General features: G+C 45.6%; 1 protein-coding gene across 1 annotated transcript in view; it reads left to right on the top strand.

The window, feature by feature from the left end:
• The window catches only part of HAO1 (hydroxyacid oxidase 1), a 33561-nt gene that overhangs the window by 2468 nt on the left and 7928 nt on the right, over positions 1-23165 (top strand). Inside the window, exons 2-7 of the mRNA XM_063331239.1 lie at positions 5686-5837; positions 14734-14989; positions 18413-18588; positions 19497-19588; positions 22475-22633; positions 22903-22972. Of these exons, the coding sequence (XP_063187309.1) occupies positions 5686-5837; positions 14734-14989; positions 18413-18588; positions 19497-19588; positions 22475-22633; positions 22903-22972 (905 nt within the window). The remainder of the gene's footprint in view (positions 1-5685; positions 5838-14733; positions 14990-18412; positions 18589-19496; positions 19589-22474; positions 22634-22902; positions 22973-23165) is intronic.

Here is a 23165-nt window from a genome sequence, read left to right as displayed (position 1 = left end):
CCCCCAAAGCACCGAAGAGGGGGGTGGGGTGCTGCCGGGCGCCCGCAGCTCAGCGGGAGGGGATGGGCATCGCAGCTGGTGCCATCTGCCGGGGCTTGCCACCTCGAGCTGGATGGCGTGGAAAGGATGCAGGGCTGGAGCACGGGTACAGTGATTTACAGCTTTGTGGGCAAACGTGCTCTTTTGTCCGTCCGTAATGAGAAGGAGATGATCGTAAAGGTGGTCAGAGTTAAAAATAGCCCTAATGTAGCACTGAAAAACCCAAGTTAAATCATTCTCAACATTTCTAGTGCCTTCCTGTACCCGTCTGTTTGCAAACTGGGATATCTCCATTAAGCAGCCTGCGCTTGCTGCCTGCGGCCAGGTGGACCTTCCCCTCCGCAGAGGTGACCCCTGGAATGGGCCGCTGAAGCTTTGTGGGGGCACGTCGAGCACAGGGCTCCACCGCGACACCTACGGCGGGTCCCACTGGCTGCTGCTGAGGGATAACGCGCGGTGGCGGATTCCTGTTCTCTAAGCACATGGGATGCTGCCGTTAACGGTTCGTTAGACCGCGTTTGCAATGGCTTCCTGGCGACACGTCTAGAAAAGGTAGAAACCTGGTACCAAGACTTCACGGTATTTTGGTTTATAAGGCCTGTTTGACATGCGGAATTTTTGAAATCTTTGGTTTTTTCCTTGATGCTGTTGGGAGAAGGATGGCCCTATTGTTAAGGATGGCGGACTGCTCCTCGCTCTGACTCTCACACGGTTCTTCTGTGTCTCTGAGCAGGTTACTGTGTTTTTTTTCTCCCTGTTCCTGAGCGCAGCTGGTGGGTAAATATAAAGTGAGATGGACTTTACGCCCCCGAGGCGCAAAGGTCACAAAGTCAGATGACTCTGTGAAAGAAACCAGTACGTTCAGCTTCATTCCCCACTGCCAGAGAGCTCACGTCCGTGTCTGCTGCCCAAAGCTCAGCCACATGCGGCTTCAGGACACAGGATTCAGCCTGGCGATCAACTTTTATAGTTCATTTAAATATTTATAGATATGTGTACAAATGTTTATGCTTAAATGGAAAAGGAGAAAGCACGAAATTGAACCAGAAGCATGAGTTGTTAGCCCATACCTTTGTGGTACAAGATTATTCGGGTGAGAGAAACTGCTGGGATCGTATTTGGAGAAAAATCAGTGTTGGGCTTGTCTGGGAGCTCTTTATATTTTTGGCAACCGAATGGTTGCATTTATGGAGAAATAAATAGATTGTTATTTAGGACTGACCTAGCAAATGAATGGTACTTTTGATAGATTCTGGAATACCTTTGGAATGACCCGTGCAATTTTTGGAGCAGTGCAATCCATACCCATTAGATTATAAAATGAATGTCCTGGCCTTTTGGCAGCACAGGAGCTTGAAGTATTTTGGACCTGTAATCAGATACCAGAGTATAAAATGTCTCCGAAAGGCCAGTGTTTAAGATGAGGTAAACACCAGGTACAGTAAGTCTCCTCTGGCTTCCAGTTCTTGTGGGATGGAGGGAAGAACCGGAGCTCACGTATCGACACCAGTGTGTTCCTGCTGAGGCCAGATAATTATTTTTTACTCATATTTTTTAAACGACGTGGAGGTGGCACTGGCATGAGTGAGGCATTAAGGCCAGAGAACATGATTTCGGGTGTCAGAGCATACGTTACTCCTGATGGCGTCTGACTGTGTTCAACTTGCATTTGCTCCACGTCCCGAAACACCGTGTGTCTTTCCAGCTCCGTGCCGGCTCCCCATTAAATTCGCTCGCAAGTTGTCAAGGAACCAAGGGGCCTGAATGGAGAATAGATTTCATGACAAGGTCGGGTCCCCTTTAGCTTGGCGGCATTCAAGAAATCAATCTGAAATCTCCCCTTTCGGCATTTTAATGAAGGAGGACGTCTGCGTGTAGGAACACGTTTCTGTTAATCCGCCGTGACACGTTCTGCCACCGACTCCCCGGCGGCCTCTGGAGAAGACGGGGTTTGTTGTCATGTGCGAGGAGCAGCAGCCGCTGGTTTATCGGTGACAGCATCGATGGGTATTTCTCTGCGGCTGTATCGTCTTGTAGCTAGGTGTTAAGGGTGTTAAAATGAGCGGGCACATAAATAATTTAAATATTGGTTAAAAAAGCAAGGCTGGCAATGTGATTTGGGGTCAAACAAGCTTGTGAAGTTGTAGGAGGGAGAAAAGGAAAGGAATGCTTGCAATAATAAGTTGATTACGTTTCTGCGATGCCTTTCACCTCGGATTCGCAGAGCGCTGCGGGAAGAGTCGCTGCGCGGATGGCGAGACACCCTGGGAGAGAAAATCAGTTTTCCTGAAGCAAAAGCAGCTGTTGCTCAGCCTGGCCCAGCACCAGCTCCTGCCCCTCGGGGCGGGAAGCGGAGCTGTAGGGGAGATGAAGGCAACAAAGTGGGTTGGAGTTGGGATGCCCGAACGGCGCGTCCTTGCCCCCAGCGCGCTGCTTGCGATGCAGCACCGAGGGATTATTTAGCACGGATTTTTGGAAGGAAACCAACAAGAGCTGCTTCAAAATGTGTTGCGGTTTGAAAATTTCAGCATTTCTCACAGCTGAAAATGAGTGGGGAAAGCAGTGAGTGCTTCCCTCCTACCAAACTGCAAGATAATTTACATTCTGAAGCTTTTGAACAGAGAGGGAAAAGGAAAAAAAAAACAAAAAAAAACAAAGAAACCCCACATTAATCCCCCCTCCTTTCCTTTCATCCTTCCTTCAAAACAGCGTTTAGCTGAAGATTCCTAAATCGGGGGTGCTCGCTGCCCGCCCCGCTGCGTCGTCTCCCCGCTTCCAGCTGGGAAGAAAGATGCGCTCACTTCCCGTTGCTGATTGCGGCACGCGAGTGCGGACTTGGCTGGGGAAAAAAAAAAAAAGGGTGATGAGAAGATTAAAAAAAAAAAAAAAAATCAATTTTTTTACAAAATATCCAGGAAATCTTTTGACTCAAAGATGTGGAGGAAGCAGGTGGTGTGTGGCAGCCTGACGAAGGCAATCTGCTCTTGGGGTTTCGCTTGCTGCTGTTAAGGGCGTTTCTCTGTGGCTTGTCCAGAAAGTGCCTCACTTCAAGTGTCCGGCAAAATCGCAGCTGAAATCACCCATGTTTTCAAAGCGAGATCAGGTTTTAGTTAAAGAATCCTTTAAAGAATAATAAGGTAGGATCACCTTTTGGTGTTTTTCCTGGGACCCAGCAAATACTCAGTTACGAGTATTGACTTGATCTTGGTCTAGGGGGTGTGACCCGATAAGGTGTGAGGGGAAGAGAAGCCACAGAAGCCACCTGGGAGAGACATTTACATTCGAAGTCTGGGTCTAACGAGCTTGAAGACCCCCAAAAGCTCGTGGACGGAGTAATGTGATGGTACGTGAAGGTGAGCGGGAAGGAGGCTGTTCATCGCTGCTTGGAACAGCGTCGTTTTTCCTGTATACGCTTTTGGGAGGATTTTTGCTCTTTCCGTTTCTTTTCTCAGTTAAAAGCACTACAGAAATGTTGGTCGTTCTGGGCCGGCCCTCCTGCGCGTGCTTTGAGACGGCCGTGGTTTGCACCAGGTAAAAATGTGGGACAGCAGAGAAACTAGCAGGCTGGGGAAGAGGGAGATACTTCACATCCTTACGCTTTTGAGTTTGACCGTAAAAAATCAGCAAGGTTATTAGATTGTTTTCTTTGTATTTGCTGGGAAAAGATGTCTCAGAGCTGGGAGAAAGCCTTCGGAACGAGGCTTAGGAAGAAAGGGGGAGAACAAAGTCATGTTTTCTTTGTCCCACCCTCAGCCCATCCTCCCCCGAAAAATAACAACGCGATACAATAGCCTGAAAACAAGTCTGAGGAGACATACTTGCAGTGTGTGTCTTGGCATCGAGTAATACGGCTGACTCCCACAACTACGCGTCTCTTTCCAAGCACCATAACCATCTTTCTCCTCCCCGGGGAGCGCTTCCTGGAGAGCTGGCACGGCCCCGTGCTCTAGGGCTTCAGAAACTTGGGTCTCAGCCTGGCTCTGTCCCAGCCGCCTTATGGAAATGTCTCTTGATCTTTCCGTAAAACGAAGAGACTGTGTCTTTTCTGTTGTGTGGGGGTTTTTTTTTGGTTGTTTTTTTTTTGGTTTTTTTTTTTTTCCCCTCACTTGTCAGCTTAATATGCAAGCTCAAGCTGACCACTAATTGCTGTTGGAGCATAGTCTAAAGGTAACAGTGGCTCTGATTGCTATCTCCTTGCTAGTCATACTAGTCTCAGGCTTTCTAGGCCTGAGTAGTCAGGCTCAGCAGCACCAGAGCTTAAGCTGTTAATTATTTTCTGTAGTTAAGATTCAACAGCCATCATCTCAAAGTGCAGAGTCCTTTCCGAGGGAGGGATGCCTTAGCCGGAGGTCCATGCGTACCCTCCTACTGCTCGCAGGGAAGCTTTGGCCTGGCTCAGAGCCCCTGCCATTGCACACCCTCTTGTGGCTTCTCCTCACAGTGGCTGCGCTGCACCAGCCCCTGGATGGCGAGGAAAAAAGCCCAATTTCACAGGTACCGCCAGGAACGCGACCCTATTAAGCCAAGTTTGGATACCGCGGTGTCATCTAGTTGACCTCATCGTAAGAGGGATCGTGATGCTGCTGTTGTGTGTGTGTGTGGGAAATGAATTTCTGTGTGTGCAAGCATGCGATGTCCAGCCTGACTGCAATAAACTGTAATTTGAGATGAAGCGTGTTTTACTTTGCTCTGTTTTGGAGCCAGCTTCCATTTGTACCTGAGCTGAAGGCTCCAGTGGAGAATAAAGCCCAGCTCTGGGCCGATGTGGTTTCTGGCAGACACGTTGAAGGCAAAGCAAGGTTGGGAACGGTTGAGCGGATGCTGGGCCACATCATTCAAGGACTAGATTGTAATTTGCCCTATTGGGAAAGCAGTTGTGCTACTCCGTCTTTTCCAGCACCAAATTCCAGTGGCTGTGTTTGGTCTTTTCCTGGAAGTCTGGGGTCCCTGCGGTACGACGGGCTGTCCCTGGAGCTGCAGCTGTAGTCCCTGTGACTACGTGTTGCACGGCAGCTGGTGACCGGGGCCTCTCCAAGCAACGCAACTCAGTCTCTGTGCCAGCAGTGGATTTCCACCTTCCCTGAGCTGAGGAAAACCGGGGCAGCCATCCTGTCCACCTGCTTCCCACGGGAAGAAACGTGGCAGCTCGCTTCTGCGCAGTCTCTTTCCGGAGACCTGTGCCGTGGGGACTGGGAGGGCCAAGCATATTGGTCAGGATAATTTTATCCCCTGTGGCTCCCTAGTCCATAGGAGAAATAACCAGGGGAGGCTGATGGCTTCTCCTGTTCCTGCGCACCCTCTGTCATCCAGTTCTGCCCCAATGCTTTTGGGGAGGCTGAGACTCACCGTGAACCGTATTATTTTGCAGGTCCTGTCTTTTCTTTCAAATGATACCAGCCAATAATGTTCAAAGGCCTCTTTCACCATCCATGGGTTTTGGTCCCTCCTTGCCTGCCCCCTCCTGGCTTTGTGCATTTTGTGGGTCCTGCTGCAGCTCTGGGTCATGCAACGAGGTTCTGCTCCAACCCCAACACAGCTTTAACCATGTTTCTCCTGACAGCAGGAAAATCTGCTCTTGCCCCTTAGGAACTGTAAATAACCCCGATGGTGCAGGCTTTTTATTCTCTTTATTTGTCTCGGTGTCAGGTGGAAGCTGTACCCCCGGGTGCTCAGGGACGTGTCGGTAATGGACCTGTCAACTTCAGTCTTGGGGCAGAAAATCAGCATGCCAGTGTGTGTCGCGGCGACCGCTATGCAGCGCATGGCTCACGCGGACGGGGAGACGGCTACTGCTAAAGGTAAACCACACAAAGTCCCCCCCGCGGTGAATTAGAGAGGAACGGAGTAATACCGTGCCTGCTGGCTGTGAAGCCCGGCTTGGTTTCTTGCTCCAGATGCTGTGGCCAGGATGGGTTTGAGTTGCTGCTCAAGAGTAATTGGGTTTATTTTTGGTTTTGTTTTTTACCGTTTTCCTTTGCCTGTTCTGTGCTTGGGTTCTCCCTTGCCATGAAACAGGGATGAGAAATGCGGGATGAGAGAGGGGAATCGTTTGTAACAAATACAACATGAAAACCTACATCTATCTATACAGCTTCCTATACATTCTATAAATATAACTATATATATATATTGTCATGGCAACATACTTCCAGAACGTAACAGAACTGTTCCTAGAAATTCAGGAGCTTTTGCTTGTCTGGGAAAAATACTCGCTTTGAAGAGATCTCTTCGAGAGCGCCCCAGGGAGCCAGCGAGATAAGGGCCCTCTGGGCTGGATGCTGCGCAAAGGTGCTGCCAGCACGGAGGCTGCAGCCTCAAAGGCTGCAAGAAACGAGATGTTGGCCAGAATTCGGGTGTGAAATGGTTTCTTACTCCTTGAACCCGGGCTGCAGGATGACGCAAGATCGGAGGAAGAGATCACAGGGGGTGCCTGTTGCATATAAACTGCATTTTGCTGCGTATCTTGGTGCTCTAGCACTAAATGAAAAAGGATGCAGAACCTGAAGAGGCAATATTTAAAAAAAAAAAATAAAATAATCCTGTGCATGATTGAGCTATTCATTTAACAATGTTTTCGTGACCAATGCAGCGAATGCTAGTGTGAAGTGAGTCTAATTATCTGCCCTGCAGTGGGAGCTGGTCTCAAGTCTCATTAAAAAGCCGCATCGCTGCGATGTGCGCCGTGATGGGCTGCAGCACGACTCCAGCAGCAATCTCGGTAACAGCAGCTTTCTCCGCTTTTATAGTATGTTTGGGGATACGTTTTTCTCTTTCCCAAGAGATTCATTAGGAAGCTAAAGACTTTTATGCCTATTGTATGTGCCGGCGCGTTCCACACGATGGAGCTCCAATACCTTGAATTGGTTTGAGAAGCGGCATCCAGTGCGATGCCTTGGTGCTGTCCTGGCCTTTGGCAGCTCTTGCGGATTATTTCTGGCCCGGGTTATGCTGGGAGGAAACTCTGAAGCACTATACCGTTGAGAGCAAACATATTAACGCAATGTTAAGAAACACACAAAATTCAGGATGTTCCTTAACAAAAATTCCCACCGATACCACGGCCCGGCGTGTTGTAAGGCATAAATCTCTAACGGCATGTAGGGTTGAGTGGTACAACAAGGCTGACTACCGGGGCTGAGTTATGGTTGTGATAGATAACTTTACTTTTGGAATTCCCTGACTTCTGTACACTTAGATTTTCAAACTTTAACGTATGATTATTGCATTTAATGTTCTTAGGTTTTCAAGCTAGGAGAGCGTGGTGTCCTGGCGACGGTTTGAATGTGCAGTCAGATAAACATATCCATGGGAGTTGGTAAATTTTTTGTTGCTTTCGAAGGAGAACGTAATTAAAATCACACCCTCTGTATTGCATTAGTGTTTCTTGTAGAAAAAAATACGGCTTTGGTTTTGTGCTCTGTTAGAGGTGGAGTGGGGCATTCAGTGCCAAGCTTTTCGTTTGACCTTATAAGATGACAGGGATTAGCTGTAAAGTACACGTTTGGCTAAAAGGTTCCCTTAAACTTGGGACATTCGGCATCAGGGGTTTTGATACATCCAGCTTCTTTTAAATTCTGCACTATCTCTGAAACATAAGAGAACAGATTGTTGATTGCTTTAAATCAGCTTTTGCTTCAGCTGGACCAGCTTATGCCAGTCAAAGAAGGTCTGATCCACAGTTTTGTGGCCTTTGGAAAACCTGGCGTACTTTGTAAGATTGACTTTTGGCTCGGATGTGTAGGAAGCGATGTATGTGGTGGTGTCTCTGCTGTCGTGATGGCCCTTGAAAAGCCCGGCATGGTCTCAGTCTTGTCCCTTCCCAGCCAGGGAAGCAGGTGGTGTGTGCCCCGGCTCCTGTCGGTGCCACAAGCAACACATCTGCCCAGTTGGGATTAAACCCCGAGAGATAATCTTGGGTTCCCACCACCTTTACCCGCAGAGCAGGGTGGTGCAGGCAGCAACAGCTCCTTCCCCTTCATCTTTGGATTTCAAGAACCATGCCTGATCCTCCCCGGGAGGATGCAACAGCATTTTGCTTTGCACTGCTCCGCTCTTTCAGTGGGTTTGCCTGCGGCTCGCAGTGTAAATGTCCTCTCCAGGGACAAGGGCACGTCATGGTGGGCCTCCTTAGGTAAAACTGCTCACCCTCACAACCCCGCACTTGGGGGCTTGTCAGGGTTTTGGGAGCTGCTGCGCCTCGCTGCTGCTGCTCCTCGAGGGATGGATGATGCTTCTCCCGCAGCAACCAAAACCGGTGGAGAGGAGCGTGCACCTTACCCAAGATAGGGCAAAGTCCGGCAGCTTGCCTTAAAGACACCGCCACTGACAATTCTGTTTCATTAGTAAAAGATCTTTTTTGGGAAAAACATTCAGTTGTGATTTTAAAAGTTACTGGTGACGGGCAATCCAACGCAACATAGATTATTCCAAAGGTTAACTAATTCCACTCCGAGCGGTATAAACTGTGATTGTGGTCAGACCTCGCACAGCTTCAAATCCAGATGTTGCATTTTGCTATAATTCTGTTCAGCTAGGCTTTTTTTTTTTTTAAAAAAAAAAAAAGGAGAAAAAAAAAGATATTTGTCCATATAGGCTGTAGTAAGGTTGCTCCTCAGTTTTCTCTGACATGTCTAAATGGACCTGGAGTCCTTCCTTCTAGAGAATGCTCTCTTGTCCTTGAAACAACTTCAGGGACTTTGGCAGTTGTTCCAGTTTTTCCAGGTCGGTCTTCAAGTATATTCCCCAGCATTTTAGTTGTAGTTCATCAGTGTATGTGGCAATTTTCCAAATAATGGATTTTCTGTTCAGTAGAAACTGAAAAATTGGGAGGAAAATTGTTTTGGATTAACTGAAATGTTAAATTTGATCCAAACCACAATGTTTTATTTCATTTTCCTACTAGCTAATGCTTTTAGCCATAGTTCTGTTTTGAAACAAAAGTGTTAGCTCAGAAGAAAACATTTCCATTTTGAAAATATCAACACATGACATTTTGACTTAGGCGATTTTTTTTCTTGTCCTTCCCACTCCAATTTCAACCTCTTTAACTAAAACTACTTGCCAATTTGATGAATAATCTTAGCCATCATTAAAGAGCAAAGAGCTATTCTCAACACACTTTTCAACAGAATTTTTCTGATTCTACATGATGGGGTTTTTTTCACTTGTTCATGAGGAGATTCGCTATTCCTCCATACAAGGATGTTAATTTGCCATCCTGACTTCATGCTGTGCTTCAAACCAGTGTGGTCCCCATATCGTCTCCCTGAAAGTCCCGTAGTGCTCATGCTCCTGTAAATAAGACCCACCTTCACGTGCACCGAAACAAAGTCTTGCGCACCGCCCGTCTGCTGAGCAAGAAATAGCAATTTTTTTGAAAGCTTAACTGATTGTAAACAGATATATAGCACTATTTTGAGATTTCTATTCTGTTTATACTGCTGCTAATTACATAGCGCGCTCTTACTGACCGGCTACCTTACATTCTCCTGTTTTAGCCCGGGGGGGTATTGCAATACCTGACTTCTCTCAGACTTGCTGAAAAGCCCGACTGTTTTCCTGGCCGGATCTTTTGACAACTTTAAATGCCAGTTGCTCAGATCTGATGATTTTATGTTTACCCTCTGCAATTGCTCTCAAGCAACTTTCTGAGTTACTGCTGACGCAAGAAGGGTTTCACCATCACCTGTGATGTGACTGCACGCTTTGCTTTGCCAAATAGAGAATAGGAATATTGACTGAAAAGCTTCCCCCCCTGGTTTGAGTTACTGGCAGCTCTATCATTTCCACTGGAGAGGGAGCAGCTCTTAACAGACTTCTACCGTGCTTTTTGTTTGCTTTGATGCTGCTGAGCATCTGAGTTCATGTTCCTTGTGCTCATCGGACATGCCCGTGACTGTGAAGGAGGGATTTTGCAATCTGTTGCTTTTTGTGCTCAGCCACCATGATAACAGCAGGAATTTCTACCCATCTTTCACCTATTTCCTATGTTAATTTTGAGGTATGTCTACTCCAGAGTCATCGAGAGGACAATATTCACGTGGGACAACGTGGCCTGGACTGACCTGGCCCTGACTCCCCCCAGAGACCAGCACGGCCAGGGGCCTTTCTAGTGCAAGTGTAGGCAGGCTGTCTGGCATGACGGCCCTCCTAGACCAGCTAGATCCGTGTTGGCCGCATGTATTTTTCCCCTGCTGCCTCCAGCCTTCCTGCACAGCTGACAAAATGCGTTGTGTCAACAAAATGATCGTAGGCACAACTCGCACGCAGTGTTTTGTAAGGGGTAAGTGAGGTAAGGCTGGGCAGGGGATTTCTCAGCCAAGTGTGTTTCGTCAAGAGAGTAACGTTAAGTACTTTAAACAACTCTGTTTCTTAGGAGATGCAGCCCCAAGAACATAGCTACTTCTCTTGAGAAATACCACCGTGACAAAAGGACATCGTGTTGATCCTCTGATGTCCTTTGGCCCCTAGCTTTGGGACAGTGGATTCACTGGTGGATTCAGGGAAGAATGGCCACAGTGGGCCAGTTTGGCTGCCATGCTTCGGGGATGCCCCTAAGAGGGAAACGATGGGAATTTGCACAGCTAGAGAAAAATAGCAAGTTCCCATTCGCATACAAGGTAACCCTGACAAAATACACAAGCTTAAGCTGGGCTCTTCTCCCGTGTCCTTGCCTGAAGTATGTTGCCTCTGGGTTGCCCACTGGGACAGAATCCATACCCTTTGAAACCGCTTAATGAAGTGATGCCCCGTCGGAGGGGGGAAGGAGACTCTGAGGTTTCAGGTTGAAAAAAGGGCTAAAAAAATGTTATCAGTCTGTTCTCCTGGGGACTTCCCAAGCGGGTCCTGTTCCGTGGTCTATCTACCTTGATCTGTCCCTATGTGGAGTACTTCAGTTGCATTCCCCAAGGATGAAGAAAGTCCCATTTTATCAAAGTGTTTGTTCCCTGGTGAGAAGGTACGTCCTTGCTGGTGGCTCCCCTGGGCTAAGTACAGTGGGGCTGAGAAACCTGCGTCCGCTCAAGGCGGCCGTGGAGCACCATATCCCTATTCTAGCTGTGATTGGCCCTGAAATAAAGGGGAGTACAAATAATGCCAAGCTTTATCATCCCGATATTGAAAATTTCCCCAGCCTCCTGTGTGCGGTTCATGCCACGCGCTTTGTGCTGCCATTCACCTCAACGGGAGCCTGCAGCGTGTACAAAGGTAAACGTATGCTTTGGGCAGGGCTGGGGATTAAAAGGTGACCTGGAGGCAAAAAAACCCAAACCCTAAAAGCAGTCTGAAATGCCATGAGGAAAGGCTGGTTTACAGAAATCTGATGTTTAAACTCTGGCAAATGTCACATATTGCCGCAAGAGCATCCCGTGGGAATATGGATCTAGTGGTACTGATTTGTAATAATAAATAGAGGTATTTGCAGTGCCCCAAAATTGAAGTGTAAAATACGGTTGTTGGAGGAAATGAATTGCTTCTGTTTTCTTCAGCTGCAGCTAAATGTGCAAGAACTGGGAGTATATTTTTAGCAAAACCTGATTCGAGGTTAAAAAAAAAAAGGAATAAAGAACCTGGCAACACTTCAGGACTATGTATCATATGTTTTTGAAAGTCTAGAAAATTCTCACAATAAGCTTTAAAATGATCACAATAAAGCACAGATCAACCAAACCTGGAACGTGGAATCTCTAAAACTTTGAAAAATTTTGTGTGTGTGAACGTTGAATCTGACCGTGCAGATCCAAAACACACGCGTTGAGCTGGTGCTTTACCAGACAGTCGCTATCTTTACAGGACAGACAAGAGGAATTTTGTGAGTATGCTTTTGTGAAAGTGAAAATGCCATAACCCAGTTTGGGACAGTTGAACTCCGATTGAACCAAACTGCTTAAATCTAATCCTAATTAAGATGAAAGCATTGTTTTCTCTATTGCTACGTATGCAGATAAGTTGAAAGGATATTGTGGTATTTTGTGTTTTAAATCTTCTATTCAGTGAATATATTTTATTGTGCAGTTTCTATTTTAATTTTTGCTTTTGTGACTATTCTTGTGTCCGTAGGGCTGTAGCGGTAGACTTGGGAATAAAAGTAAGAATGGAAACAAATGGATACCTAAAGGCAGATGGAACCATAACGTTTACATTTTTCCCTTATCTGATCTGAGGGTTTTGCAATTGCTGGGTTAGCAACCCACCCTCTCCTTCATGAACTCGTATTTGACAGAGCAACAGGAACGCGGGTCCCTTGTTTCTTAGCATCACTTAACAGACTTGATTTGGCAAATCACTTATGGGATTTGCGATGACCCACCGCAGCTGATTTTAACAGGACTTTAGGCATTCAGTATGCCTGGGTTCTTCAGAAGAAACTAATTTCTAGGTATTTAATCTGTGAGAGGGAACTATTTTCAGTAATTTTAAGGGGAGGAATGAAACGACTACAATGTAGAGAGTTCAGGGTCATTGGTACTGTGTTTCCAATGACTGAAAGCTGCCTGGTGGCCCTGGAAAGGCGTAAACCAATTTGTTTGAATAAGCTGTTCATAAGTTTCCACTCTGAGGCTTGTAATCCTGATTTAATAAAATGTTGTCATAAAGACCACTTTTTAATTCCTCGATGGGCTGGAGATGACATTTTGAAACAGAGGTGCATTTACATTAAAAATATGCATGCTGCGGTAGACCAAGAAAAATAACACTTTATATAATATTTTTTGAGTTTCACGGCGTGTTTTCCTTTGTATTACATTAAGTGACAGATTACTTGAAAAAGGATAAGTGATAGAATTCTAAAAATGTAATTGTATGAGGTTCGCTGGTTTGTAGTGCAGCCTGGGTTGGAAGTCACCCCAGGGAGGCAGTCAGCACAAAGCCTCCGTCTGCTTGACCCCATCTGGGATTGCTCAATGACATTTAACCTCGGGGCTGCCCACACCGCTGGAGTGATTTCACTCCACAGCTTTTTGAAGGTACAGGAGGAGAGGCCAAAACACACTGGGCATGAGCACCCATCCTTCTGGCCTCAGCAAAGACTTTGGAGACCACTTCTCTGTTGTACCGGCTCATCTTTGAGAGCAGCCCTGAGGAGAAGGACTTGGGTGTTGGTTGATGAGAAGCTCAACATTAGCTGGCAACGTGCGCTCGCAGCCCAGAAAGCCAACTGCATCCTGGGCTGCATCAAAGGAAGTGTATCCAGCAGGGCGAGGGAGGTGATTCTGCCCCTCTGCTCCACCCTCGTGAGACCCCACCTGGAGTACTGCGTCCAGCTCTGGGGCCCCCAACATACGAAGGTCGTGGAGCTGTTGGAGCGGGTCCAGAGGAGGCCATGAAGATGCTCAGAGAGCTGGAGCACTTCTCTTAGGAAGACAGGCTGAGAGAGAGTTGGGGTTGTTCAGCCTGGAGAAGACAAGGCTCCAGGAAGACCTTATAGCACCTTCTAGTACCTAAAGGGGGTCTACAGAAAAGATGGTGAGGGACTCTCTATGAGGGAGTGTAGCAATAGGACGAGGGGTAACGGTTTTAAACTGAAAGAGGGGAGATTGAGATTGGATATTAGGAAGAAATTCTTTGCTGTGAGGGCGGTGAGCCCCTGGCCCAGGTTGCCCAGAGAAGCTGTGGCTGCCCCATCCCTGGAGGGGTTCAAGGCCAGGCTGGACGGGGCTTGGAGCAACCTGGTCTATGGGAGGTGTCCCTGCCCAGGGCAGGGGAGTTGGAGCTAGATGATCTCTAAGGTCCCTTCCAACCCTAACCATTCTATGATCTTTGTTTTTTGGAGTATTCTGTGTCAGGCCTGCCACCTGGGATGTGTTTCTCACTCTCATTGAGATCAGAACTTCTACTTTTTAATTTGCAGAAGCGTTGAGCTTTATTACACAATGGATGTGGGGTTCCTGTCCTTCAGGGCACGAGGCAGGCAATGAAAGTGTTGAAGAAAAGAACAGTGGAGCTTTCCCCTTGAGTCTTTAAATGAAGCTGCCTGCTGGACTGTGTCCCACTATCTTATTATGCCCCAAAATACTGTGTGGAGATGACAACAGGCAGTTGCTAGAAGAGCACTTCAAGAAACATAGGTTTAATGCTAGCGAGCGTTTTGGGGGTGGGAGAAAGGCAAAATGTCATGATCAAAATGCTCAAGGGAGAGTGTGGCAGTGGTGAGGAGGACTGATGGGCAATGTCGAGAATGACAGACCCAAAACACCAATCTGCAGCAATGTGGCAGTGTACAAAAAATTGGAAGCCTTAAATGCAATTTTTGAGATTTTTTTTTAGATCATTTAAAACTGTGCGTGTGTGTATGTCCTTAAATGTATACGCCAAAATTTCTGTCGAGTGGTAGCCCGGCGTTAGGGGCTTAAAAAAAGGTTCCCCATAGGAGAAAGAATTGTTAATATGGGTTAGGCTTAGTTTGATTATAATATATTTTATTTCTAGTATTGAAGAAGAACAACGTGCGGACAGCAGTCACCAGAAATTTGTCTATAAAGACAGGGAATAAGGCAGAGAGCCCTCACAGCAGCCCACCGCTGTTAGTAACTGCTAACTATTCATGTAGCCTTCCCTGGAAGGCTGAAAATGTGTTAACGCTGAGGAAAGGCCGTGTGAAATTGTGTGCTGACACACCCTCGTGAGCCAAGTGCTCCTGTTTAGAGCACCCTCTGTGCTTCGGATAGTCTTGAATGTAACTTTGTGTTTCTCCAGCCTGCCATGCAATGGGGACAGGGATGATGCTGAGCTCCTGGGCCACCTCTTCCATTGAAGAGGTGGCTGAAGCTGCTCCAGCTGGTCTTCGCTGGCTGCAGCTTTATGTGTACAAGGACCGGGAGGTTACCAAATCCCTCGTGAAGCGTGCAGAGAGAGCTGGCTACAAAGGAATTTTCGTGACAGTGGACACGCCGTTCCTCGGCCGGCGCATCGACGATGTGCGCAACAAGTTCCAGCTTCCTCCCCACCTCAGGTAGGTGCCCGCTGGTGGGATGTGGGATGGGTGCATGGCAGTGCCATGGTCACCATGAGGTGCTGTGGGGAAAATTTTTCTCTGACACAAGGAGTTTCTTCTAGGTGCCACACACTGTGCTGGGCAATAACACCGGGGAACTGAGCACCTGTCTCCTGCTGTGTTTGGGCGATGATCTGCTTTGGGTCAAAACTAAGCTTGCTGTTTGCAGACTGTAAAAGACACTGTGTGCCAGGCAAAATGAGCCTGTGGAGTGATGAAGTGAGAGTGATGGGGGACTTCGTCGTACATCTGTCAATACGTTCTTGGATGCCTTCAAAACTCTTCTGGACACAGCCCTGTGCAACCTGCTCTGACTTTGGACTTGGATCCAGTTGCAGAGTTGGCTGTGCTCCAAATGGGGGCCTGGAGTAAGTGGACCAAAGGTCCCTTCCAAGCGATGTTATGGTCCTTTCTAACTTATGTTATCCTCTGACACTGCACTGGGTCCAGGGCCGTGTCGCTACTGACCGCAGAGCTCCTTTCCAAGCAACTTCAATTCTTCTTTTTGTCAAATACAGAAACATGTGGGGATCAGCCTCTCTAAATTCTCCATGAGGACAATTCCCACAATTTCACGTGTGTTTTGTGACATTTTCTATATCTCAAAAGAATTTGTAGCCTCATAATTGACTTCAGCACTAATTCTAGTTCCTCTCTACTTGCAGGGTCTATGAAGCATTTAATTTTAACAGTTATCCAGCACTGTTGTAAGGGCACTGATCTCACTAGCCTTTAGTAAATATAAATCAGTAGACTGTAGAGACCACCCCAATAAACATACGCTGAAGCGCTGGCACCGTGTTAGCGGTGTATTTAGTGGATGGGATATCCAGGACTTGGGTTTGCAAAATGGAGCTAAAAGTCTTGTGAGAGTCTTGCAAATAGGCCTTGGGTAGTGACTGCAGTCCGCCACGGCATATATTAAGAGTACTGTATATTGCTCTTATTCAGAGCCTGCAAATGAACACAAAAATTGAAAGAAAAAAATTTAGGATAGCTGAATGTATTTAGAAGCAGATTAACTTTGATTTGAGTTCTGGGTGAAAGCTAGTTTGGAATATTATCAATGGATATGAAGTGTTCTTCCTATGTCTCCTAAGGCTGTTATGCTGTGCTATGTACATACTACATGTAACTTGTACATAGCAAGAAATAGATCACATCCTGAGGTTTTTCATCTTTTTCGTAATATTCAACTTTAAGATAAGCTGTGGGACTCTGCAATGAATTTGATTCTTCACCTTTCAAGCAAAAAACCCTCCAGAGCCTGGGGTGTCAGATCTCCCCCATACACTTGTACTTGGAGCTAATAGATGGTATGATGAAGGTTGAGAGAGCGACCCTAACTCTTCCTATGATTTCTGTATTAAAGTACAATTAATAAGTAAAGCACCAGAAAACCAAAAATCCCTGACAAATCTAGAATTAAAATATGCCCCTTACAGTAATCCTGCTATAGATCTGTGACTGACAAAACATTGATGGTACACACTGTCATTTTACCTTAAAAAAAAAAAAAAAAAAAAAATTCTTTAAATAGCTTTTTTGGAGGGCAGTATAATTTTAAGGCCTGGGGTTTTTGAATGTGAGTCAAATAACCCAAAAATATTTGAGGAAAGCAATAGAGCGTTTCTGAAACACTTTGACCCCACCTGACTGAACCGTAACAAGGTTTTGTTTGAGTGAACCGTGTGAAATAATGTGAAGTTGGAATAATCTTTAAAGGTTCAAATTAATCACTTCAGATTTCAGAACGACCCTCGGACAGTGTTTTGTTGCAGAGTCGGCGGTGAAACTCCCCTAGCGCAGGGCTCCGCTCAGTTAGGGGATAACTTTTTCTTGGCTTCGGTTTTTCAACAAAGTTTCAAAGCAACAACAAGGTGCCATTGTGCTCAGAAACGTATGTAAGGCAACATTCATTCAAGTGTTGATCTGCGTGTCACAGGCCAAGAAAAACAACAGTTATTTATACAATCTTATCCATGGTTCTGTTTTTCTCTGGGTACCCCACCCTCCACAAACCAACAGCTGAAAAGCTGGATCTTGCTGAGAGCCTGCTCCTTTCCCATTTTCTTCTGGGCCTGGAACTCGACAGAAAAGCCATGTGAAATGCGACTTGTTGCAGGCATGAAATCAGCAGTGAAACCAGCCAGTTTCCATACAAAAATACTGTGCCTTTCCCTAAACGTGGAATATGAGTATAAAACAGTGCAATGTGGAACGAGACAGGGTTTCCGAAGAACAGAGCCATCCGCCTCGTGCGGGACATGGGTGTCCTTGGTGGTACTGCTGTTGCTGGTGGTGGTTTAATGCTTGTGAGCGCTCAGGGGCTGCTTCAGCTTTCTAATATAGGCACAGCCTGTATTTCTCTGTTTGCCCTCCTTTCCCCTTCTCCTGCTTTGCCTAGTAAGGCTGCGAACTCTTCGGTGCAGGGGCTGTCGTTTATCATTCAGTTTCTAGAACTGGTGAGGCTAACTCGGTGCCAATGAGCAAATAATAGCTGGTGTTTTCATGTGAACTTCATTTTTCCTCCCCCTCCTTTTTACAAGGAAACACACAAACAAGACAGAAGGGGAACTGGTCTTGTTGGACAGATGGAAATTCTCAATTCAGGCCGAATGCAAGGCTTCATGCAGACCCATCTAACTCATGGAGCTTAACAAAATTTCACTTCCTCCTTCTCCCCTCCCACCTACCCAATCCCCGATTCCCTCCAGTAGCTGAATTCCCTGGATTTGGGGAAAAAAAAACACCCCAAAAACTAAAAGAAAATTCGCTGCATGAAAGCTAAGGGGTTTTTTTTTGATGGTAAGTAGAGGTGCACCTCTTGACTTCAGTGGGTCCTGGGTGATATCAAGCCAGATTGATGTTCTCTTCTCACTTCCAGGCTGTACTGTTCTAGGGTCTTAACGTCCCACAGTCTCTGATGCGTTTATCCTGACAGTGCTCCTGGCAGATACCGTTATTCCTATTTTATGGTGGGAAACTGAGGCAAAAGGAGTGGCGAAGTGCTGTGCCCAAAGTCACACGGGAGCACAGATGCTTGAGCCCAAATTAGCGCTCTCACTGTTGGGTTTTCCTCCTAATTGTGGGTTTGATGCTGAATCTTTAGATTTTGGACTTTAACCTGTTTCCTTTGAAACGCTGAGACTGTTGCCTCAGGCCAGAGAAACTTGCACCAATGCTACCAAATACTTTGCCAGCCAAAGGTTTTGGCTTACTAAGGACTGTGATCTGATGGGCTGGGACAGGCTGTTTTCACTCCTGCTCCGTGGTACAGCAAAGGTTTAACACAGGTATATTGAATGCTGGTACTAGGGACTGATTCACGTCCACAATAAATCTTTCTTAGAGTATTTTTCTATGTCTTTTTTGTTTTAGATTGAAAAACTTTTCAAGCAACGACCTGGCATTCTCCTCAGGGAAAGACTTTGGAGAAAACAGTGGACTGGCTGTGTACGTAGCCGAGGCGATTGATGCAAGTGTCAATTGGGAGGACATCAAATGGCTTCGAGGGCTGACCTCGCTGCCCATCGTCGCGAAAGGAATCCTCAGGGGTGTGTAGCTCTGCCGCTCCCCATGGGGGAGGCGAGGCGTCTCTTCTCACGGAGGCATCAGGGAAGGAAAAGTGCTCGTGTTGGGGAAATTTCGATAGAAATGCGTTACTTTTTTAACAGCAAGCATCTGCTTTGCTGATAGGGAATATGGTGGGATGCACGTTCATAATTCTGTGCTGTGCCAAAACAGAGACAAAAACAGTCAAAGGGAAAAAAACCCTTTTCTTCCTCATGCGTGGTTAGGAACCCAGCAACCAAGACATTCACAGGAGCTGCTTAAAGAAGTACTTGGAGCTGTCAGATGGTTTGTGTGTCTGTGCCACGGGGTGTGTTTACCTTGATGCTCAGTAGGTAGGGACCAGAGCCACCGGTCACTAAACTAGTCAGCTGGTCGGCTGGCATCGCGTCAGTTATATCTGACATCAGATGCAGCCAGGAAGACTGAACTTGCTCTCTTCATTGCGCCCGTAAACTCTAACTCCGACCCAAGTCATACACCACACAAAGGGAAGCAGGATTTCCATTCTTTCAAAAGAGCACTGAACACCATGGTTTCATTAAGTATGGATTATTACTGTAATCATGTCAATAACTTAGGTTTGGAGAAAATAATGTAGCAAAATACTTTCCTAGAGATGAGTTGTGGGACATAGTGGAGAAAATAAAGGCTAGCAACCAAAACGGCTGCTAATCCAGAGTGGTAAAATGTTCTGCTCCAACATTTCAAATGACTTTTCTGCTCTTATTGTTTAAAGATGAAACTGTTTTCTGTGTTGAGATGGGACTTTGGTGGAATGAAGCCCAAACTGGCAATGTTTTTTTACTGATGCCAAAATTTCCCTCACCACAGTGTCAATAAGCTCCCAGTTACGGAAGGACATATCTTGTTTGTTTGGGTTTTTTTCTAGCCGACGATGCTAAAGAAGCTGTAAAGATTGGGGTAAATGGTATCCTGGTGTCAAATCATGGAGCGCGACAGCTTGATGGGGTCCCTGCAACTGTAAGTGCTGGTGCCAATATGCAGCAGTGGTCTCTCGTTCTCTCCACCTTTTGCCTTCTTGTTTGCTTCCTCTGAACACGTGGCAGCTGGAGGAAAAACCTGTAAATATGTTTGTTACATGCCTTAATCCACGAGCGGTCGTCTCTTTCCACTTCTCTGTGTATGTCACATCATGCTCTGAGTTAGACACGGCCTTCCCTTGGCCAGATCAAACAAAAAAAGCACAGGAGGTTTTACAGGTGGCTGTTTCTTTGAGCTACCTGGGCACCCTCTTCTTGGCTGCAGCACCCTGCATGGAAATCCAGAAGAGCAATCGCAGATTAGGCTATTATTGTCAGTTAATTATTTTAAAAATTGGAAAGGCTTTAAGAAATTTTTTCCCATCTCCTCTTTTATTTCTCCTTTCCCATCCTCCTTTGAAAACGCCTTGTTGCCTTTTGCAGTTCACTGAAGGTTGTACTAGAGTTGTTTTTCCCCTTTAATATTCTTCAGAGACTTCTGAAAAATTAGAGAGTTACAGAACAGCTAAAGGCAGAATGAAACTCTCCCTTTTTCTCCTTTCAAACATTTTCACCTCTGGAAAAGGTACAGAGTGGTTAAATAACAGTTTTTTCCTTTTCCTTGTCGTGCTACCGCATACCTTTTCCAAAGGTGAAAAGGGATTTGAGAAGTTTTCAACTGGCAAAAAAGAAAGAAGCAAAGGAAAATGAAGAAGTACGTGTTCAGGCTGAAGGAAAACCCCCCAAATTCCAGTCATCACTCATCTTGCTTCATTTGGTGTGGGAAAGCTGCAGAAGTAAAAAGAAAATGAAAGGGAGGAGAATCAAAGCCCAGTTGTGACTGTTTCAATAGTCCTAATGTGTCCTTGATGAAAAACCTCCTGTTTTCCACGATGATTTTCTGAAGGGAGAGGGGCACAGGTAAGCCCCTTTTCACTGTGGAGCGCTTTGCACTTTATCTGCCCGGCTGTCCCACGGGCATGTCCCCCTGTCCCCTGGGGCACTCTGCTTCTCTCCTCAGGGGCAGCTGAGGATTTCCCCAGACAATTTCCTTCATCTGCTGATTTTCAGAAGTCTTCACGTGGCCTCACTGATCTCCTGGTAGTGTTGGCTGGTTCTTCACCAGTCGAGCTTCGCATTGGGGAGCCAAATGCCAGCACAAATGGTTTTCTAAATGTTTAATGAATTTGAAGCATTGTCCTCTGAGTTGAGGCGTTATCCTCTGAGATGCTCTTGACCGACTCTCTCCAGGTACTCATTTTGAGAAACAAGAAATCTCAAGAAATGTGAATTATTTTTTTTTTGCCAACTGCAGTAGAACAGAAATTAAACTTGCAAAGTACTTGTGATGAGTTATTCCTTGGCAATACCACAGTGCAGAGGAGAAGGCACTATTAAAGCTGATGTGTTCACTGGATTTCATTGTACAAAGAATATACTTCACAATGCAGTTTTCATAGCATAAATTTCTGTACCAGATCATGCTAAACGGTTCTGTTTTAGAAACATAATAATTTGCTTTAATTTCATGTGTTTTCAGAACGTGAGCTGAACCCAAGCTGGTTAATATTTCTAGTGTCTAGTTACACATTGAGGAAATCTATGTTTTAATTATGGTTTGCATCATACTTTAGTTATTATAGCACTTTAGTGTTGCTACAGTTTGTCAGGATGTAGAAAGTGGTCTCTGTGTATGGAAAAAGATCCAAAATATGTTTGGCAAGAGAGCAAAACCAAAGGGAGGGGAAAAAATCACAGCAAGTGCCAAACTTCAAGAAAATTTTAATCCAAATCTAAAAACAAACTGCACTTTCAAGTTTTTTTCCCCCCCATCTCCTAGTCATTTTTTATCCATTAGAAAGGAAATGAATTACATCCGTATTTGAAAGGCATGAATTTGTGTGCCTTTTGTCTTGCTACCACACACTGTTTCCAGTCTCCTTAGTACTTGACTTCCAGTTTTGTGTCTTTCCTGATTTTCATGAATAGGAACTATTTAGGCATTATAGGCATTGGTTGCCCTGTAATTAATGCTTGAGGTTTGAATTCAGGAGGCTCATCTCTTCACTGGGGCCTCTTGCCTGGTGTGGGCATTTTACTGAACTCCCCGTTTACTTATTTGTAACTTGGGAACTGTAAAAATCGTTTTCCCCCTTGTCTTTATCACTGGTTTAGGGGATAAGTAGAGCTTGGTGAAAGTAACATACATGTGCGCTGAAAGAAAGCATTTCAAAACTCAGAGGAAAGATAATTATTTTTTAGATTAAGAAGTTTACAATTATTCCTGTAATCAAGATGCATTTCAAAAGGAAAAACATATTAAAATTTTTCAGCCAACTCTAAGTTCCTCAGGGCACATCCTTCTCTTGCTCCATGTCTGTAGGCACAATGCCTGCCTCTGGACTCCTGGATGCTAGCTGGCCCTTAGTATAAGTGAATAATAAATTTGAAAAAGAAAGCGAAGATGATTATTTAAAAAGTGACAGTGATTCAATTTCATCCCCAAACTAATGAACACTGGAAGTTTGGAGGGTAGGATAAAGGAAAGGCCTCTTCTGTCCTTGCTGTTTCTTATATTCTTCCAAAGTATTTCACGCTGGCTCGTGTTGGACACATGTCATGGGATCAGATGGCCATTTTGTGTGACCCTGCTGATTCTCATTCTATTTATGTGACTCTCCAAATAAATTTGACCTTTGTATATATCTGCTAACATGCTAAGTCACTGCTGTTTTTCAATACAAAGCTGTGTTATTTGTGCATACAGTTAGGTATGCAAATGCTCATTTAGCTTCTTTAAAGCTTGGATCCTTACATAAGAAATCATTCAAAAAATAAATAGGGTTACAGAAGTGGACAAGCTGTATTCCTGGTTTCACTCTTTTAGATTGATGTCTTGCCTGAAATCGTTGAGGCTGTGGAGGGGAAGGTGGAGGTGTTTCTAGATGGTGGTGTAAGAAAAGGCACAGACGTTCTCAAAGCACTAGCTCTTGGTGCCAAAGCTGTGTTCATCGGAAGACCTCTCATCTGGGGCTTGGTTTATCAAGTAAGTTAGAAAAAGCTCAATTTTATGCTTTTAGATACCTAGACTCGCTGTTTAGGCTTAATGTACATGTGTATGCATGCGTGCACATAGGGGTGCGTGTGTGATGGGGTGTGTGTGTATCCAGGCCATCTAATCTAAAATTTGCTATGACAAGTAACCAAGAGTTACAGTTGTGCATAAAACTTTGTTGTATCATGTATACATGTCTGTATCTACACACACGAGCTGTATGTACACGTAACGGTACCTATTTTCCCCTAATCTCTGAGGGTGAAGAAGGAGCAAAAGAATTTCTCCAGATGCTGAAGGAAGAGTTTCGCCTAGCAATGGCACTGACAGGTGAGACATGATCATTTCCTCTCAGAAATAACCACCTCTGTCTCACATTTCCTCATAGCTTTCATTTGCCCTGGGCGAGACGCTGTAGCAACCTCCAGAAGGGAGATGAAAATGTTTGCAATATAAACAGATTAGGCTATGGAGAGATGGGAAAAGGACTTGTCATTATCCCTGTCTTACAGATGAGGAACTG

This window comes from Chroicocephalus ridibundus, chromosome 3 (genome assembly GCF_963924245.1).
Source record: "Chroicocephalus ridibundus chromosome 3, bChrRid1.1, whole genome shotgun sequence".
NCBI lineage: Eukaryota > Metazoa > Chordata > Aves > Charadriiformes > Laridae > Chroicocephalus > Chroicocephalus ridibundus.
This window is presented reverse-complemented; position numbering and strand designations above follow the sequence as displayed.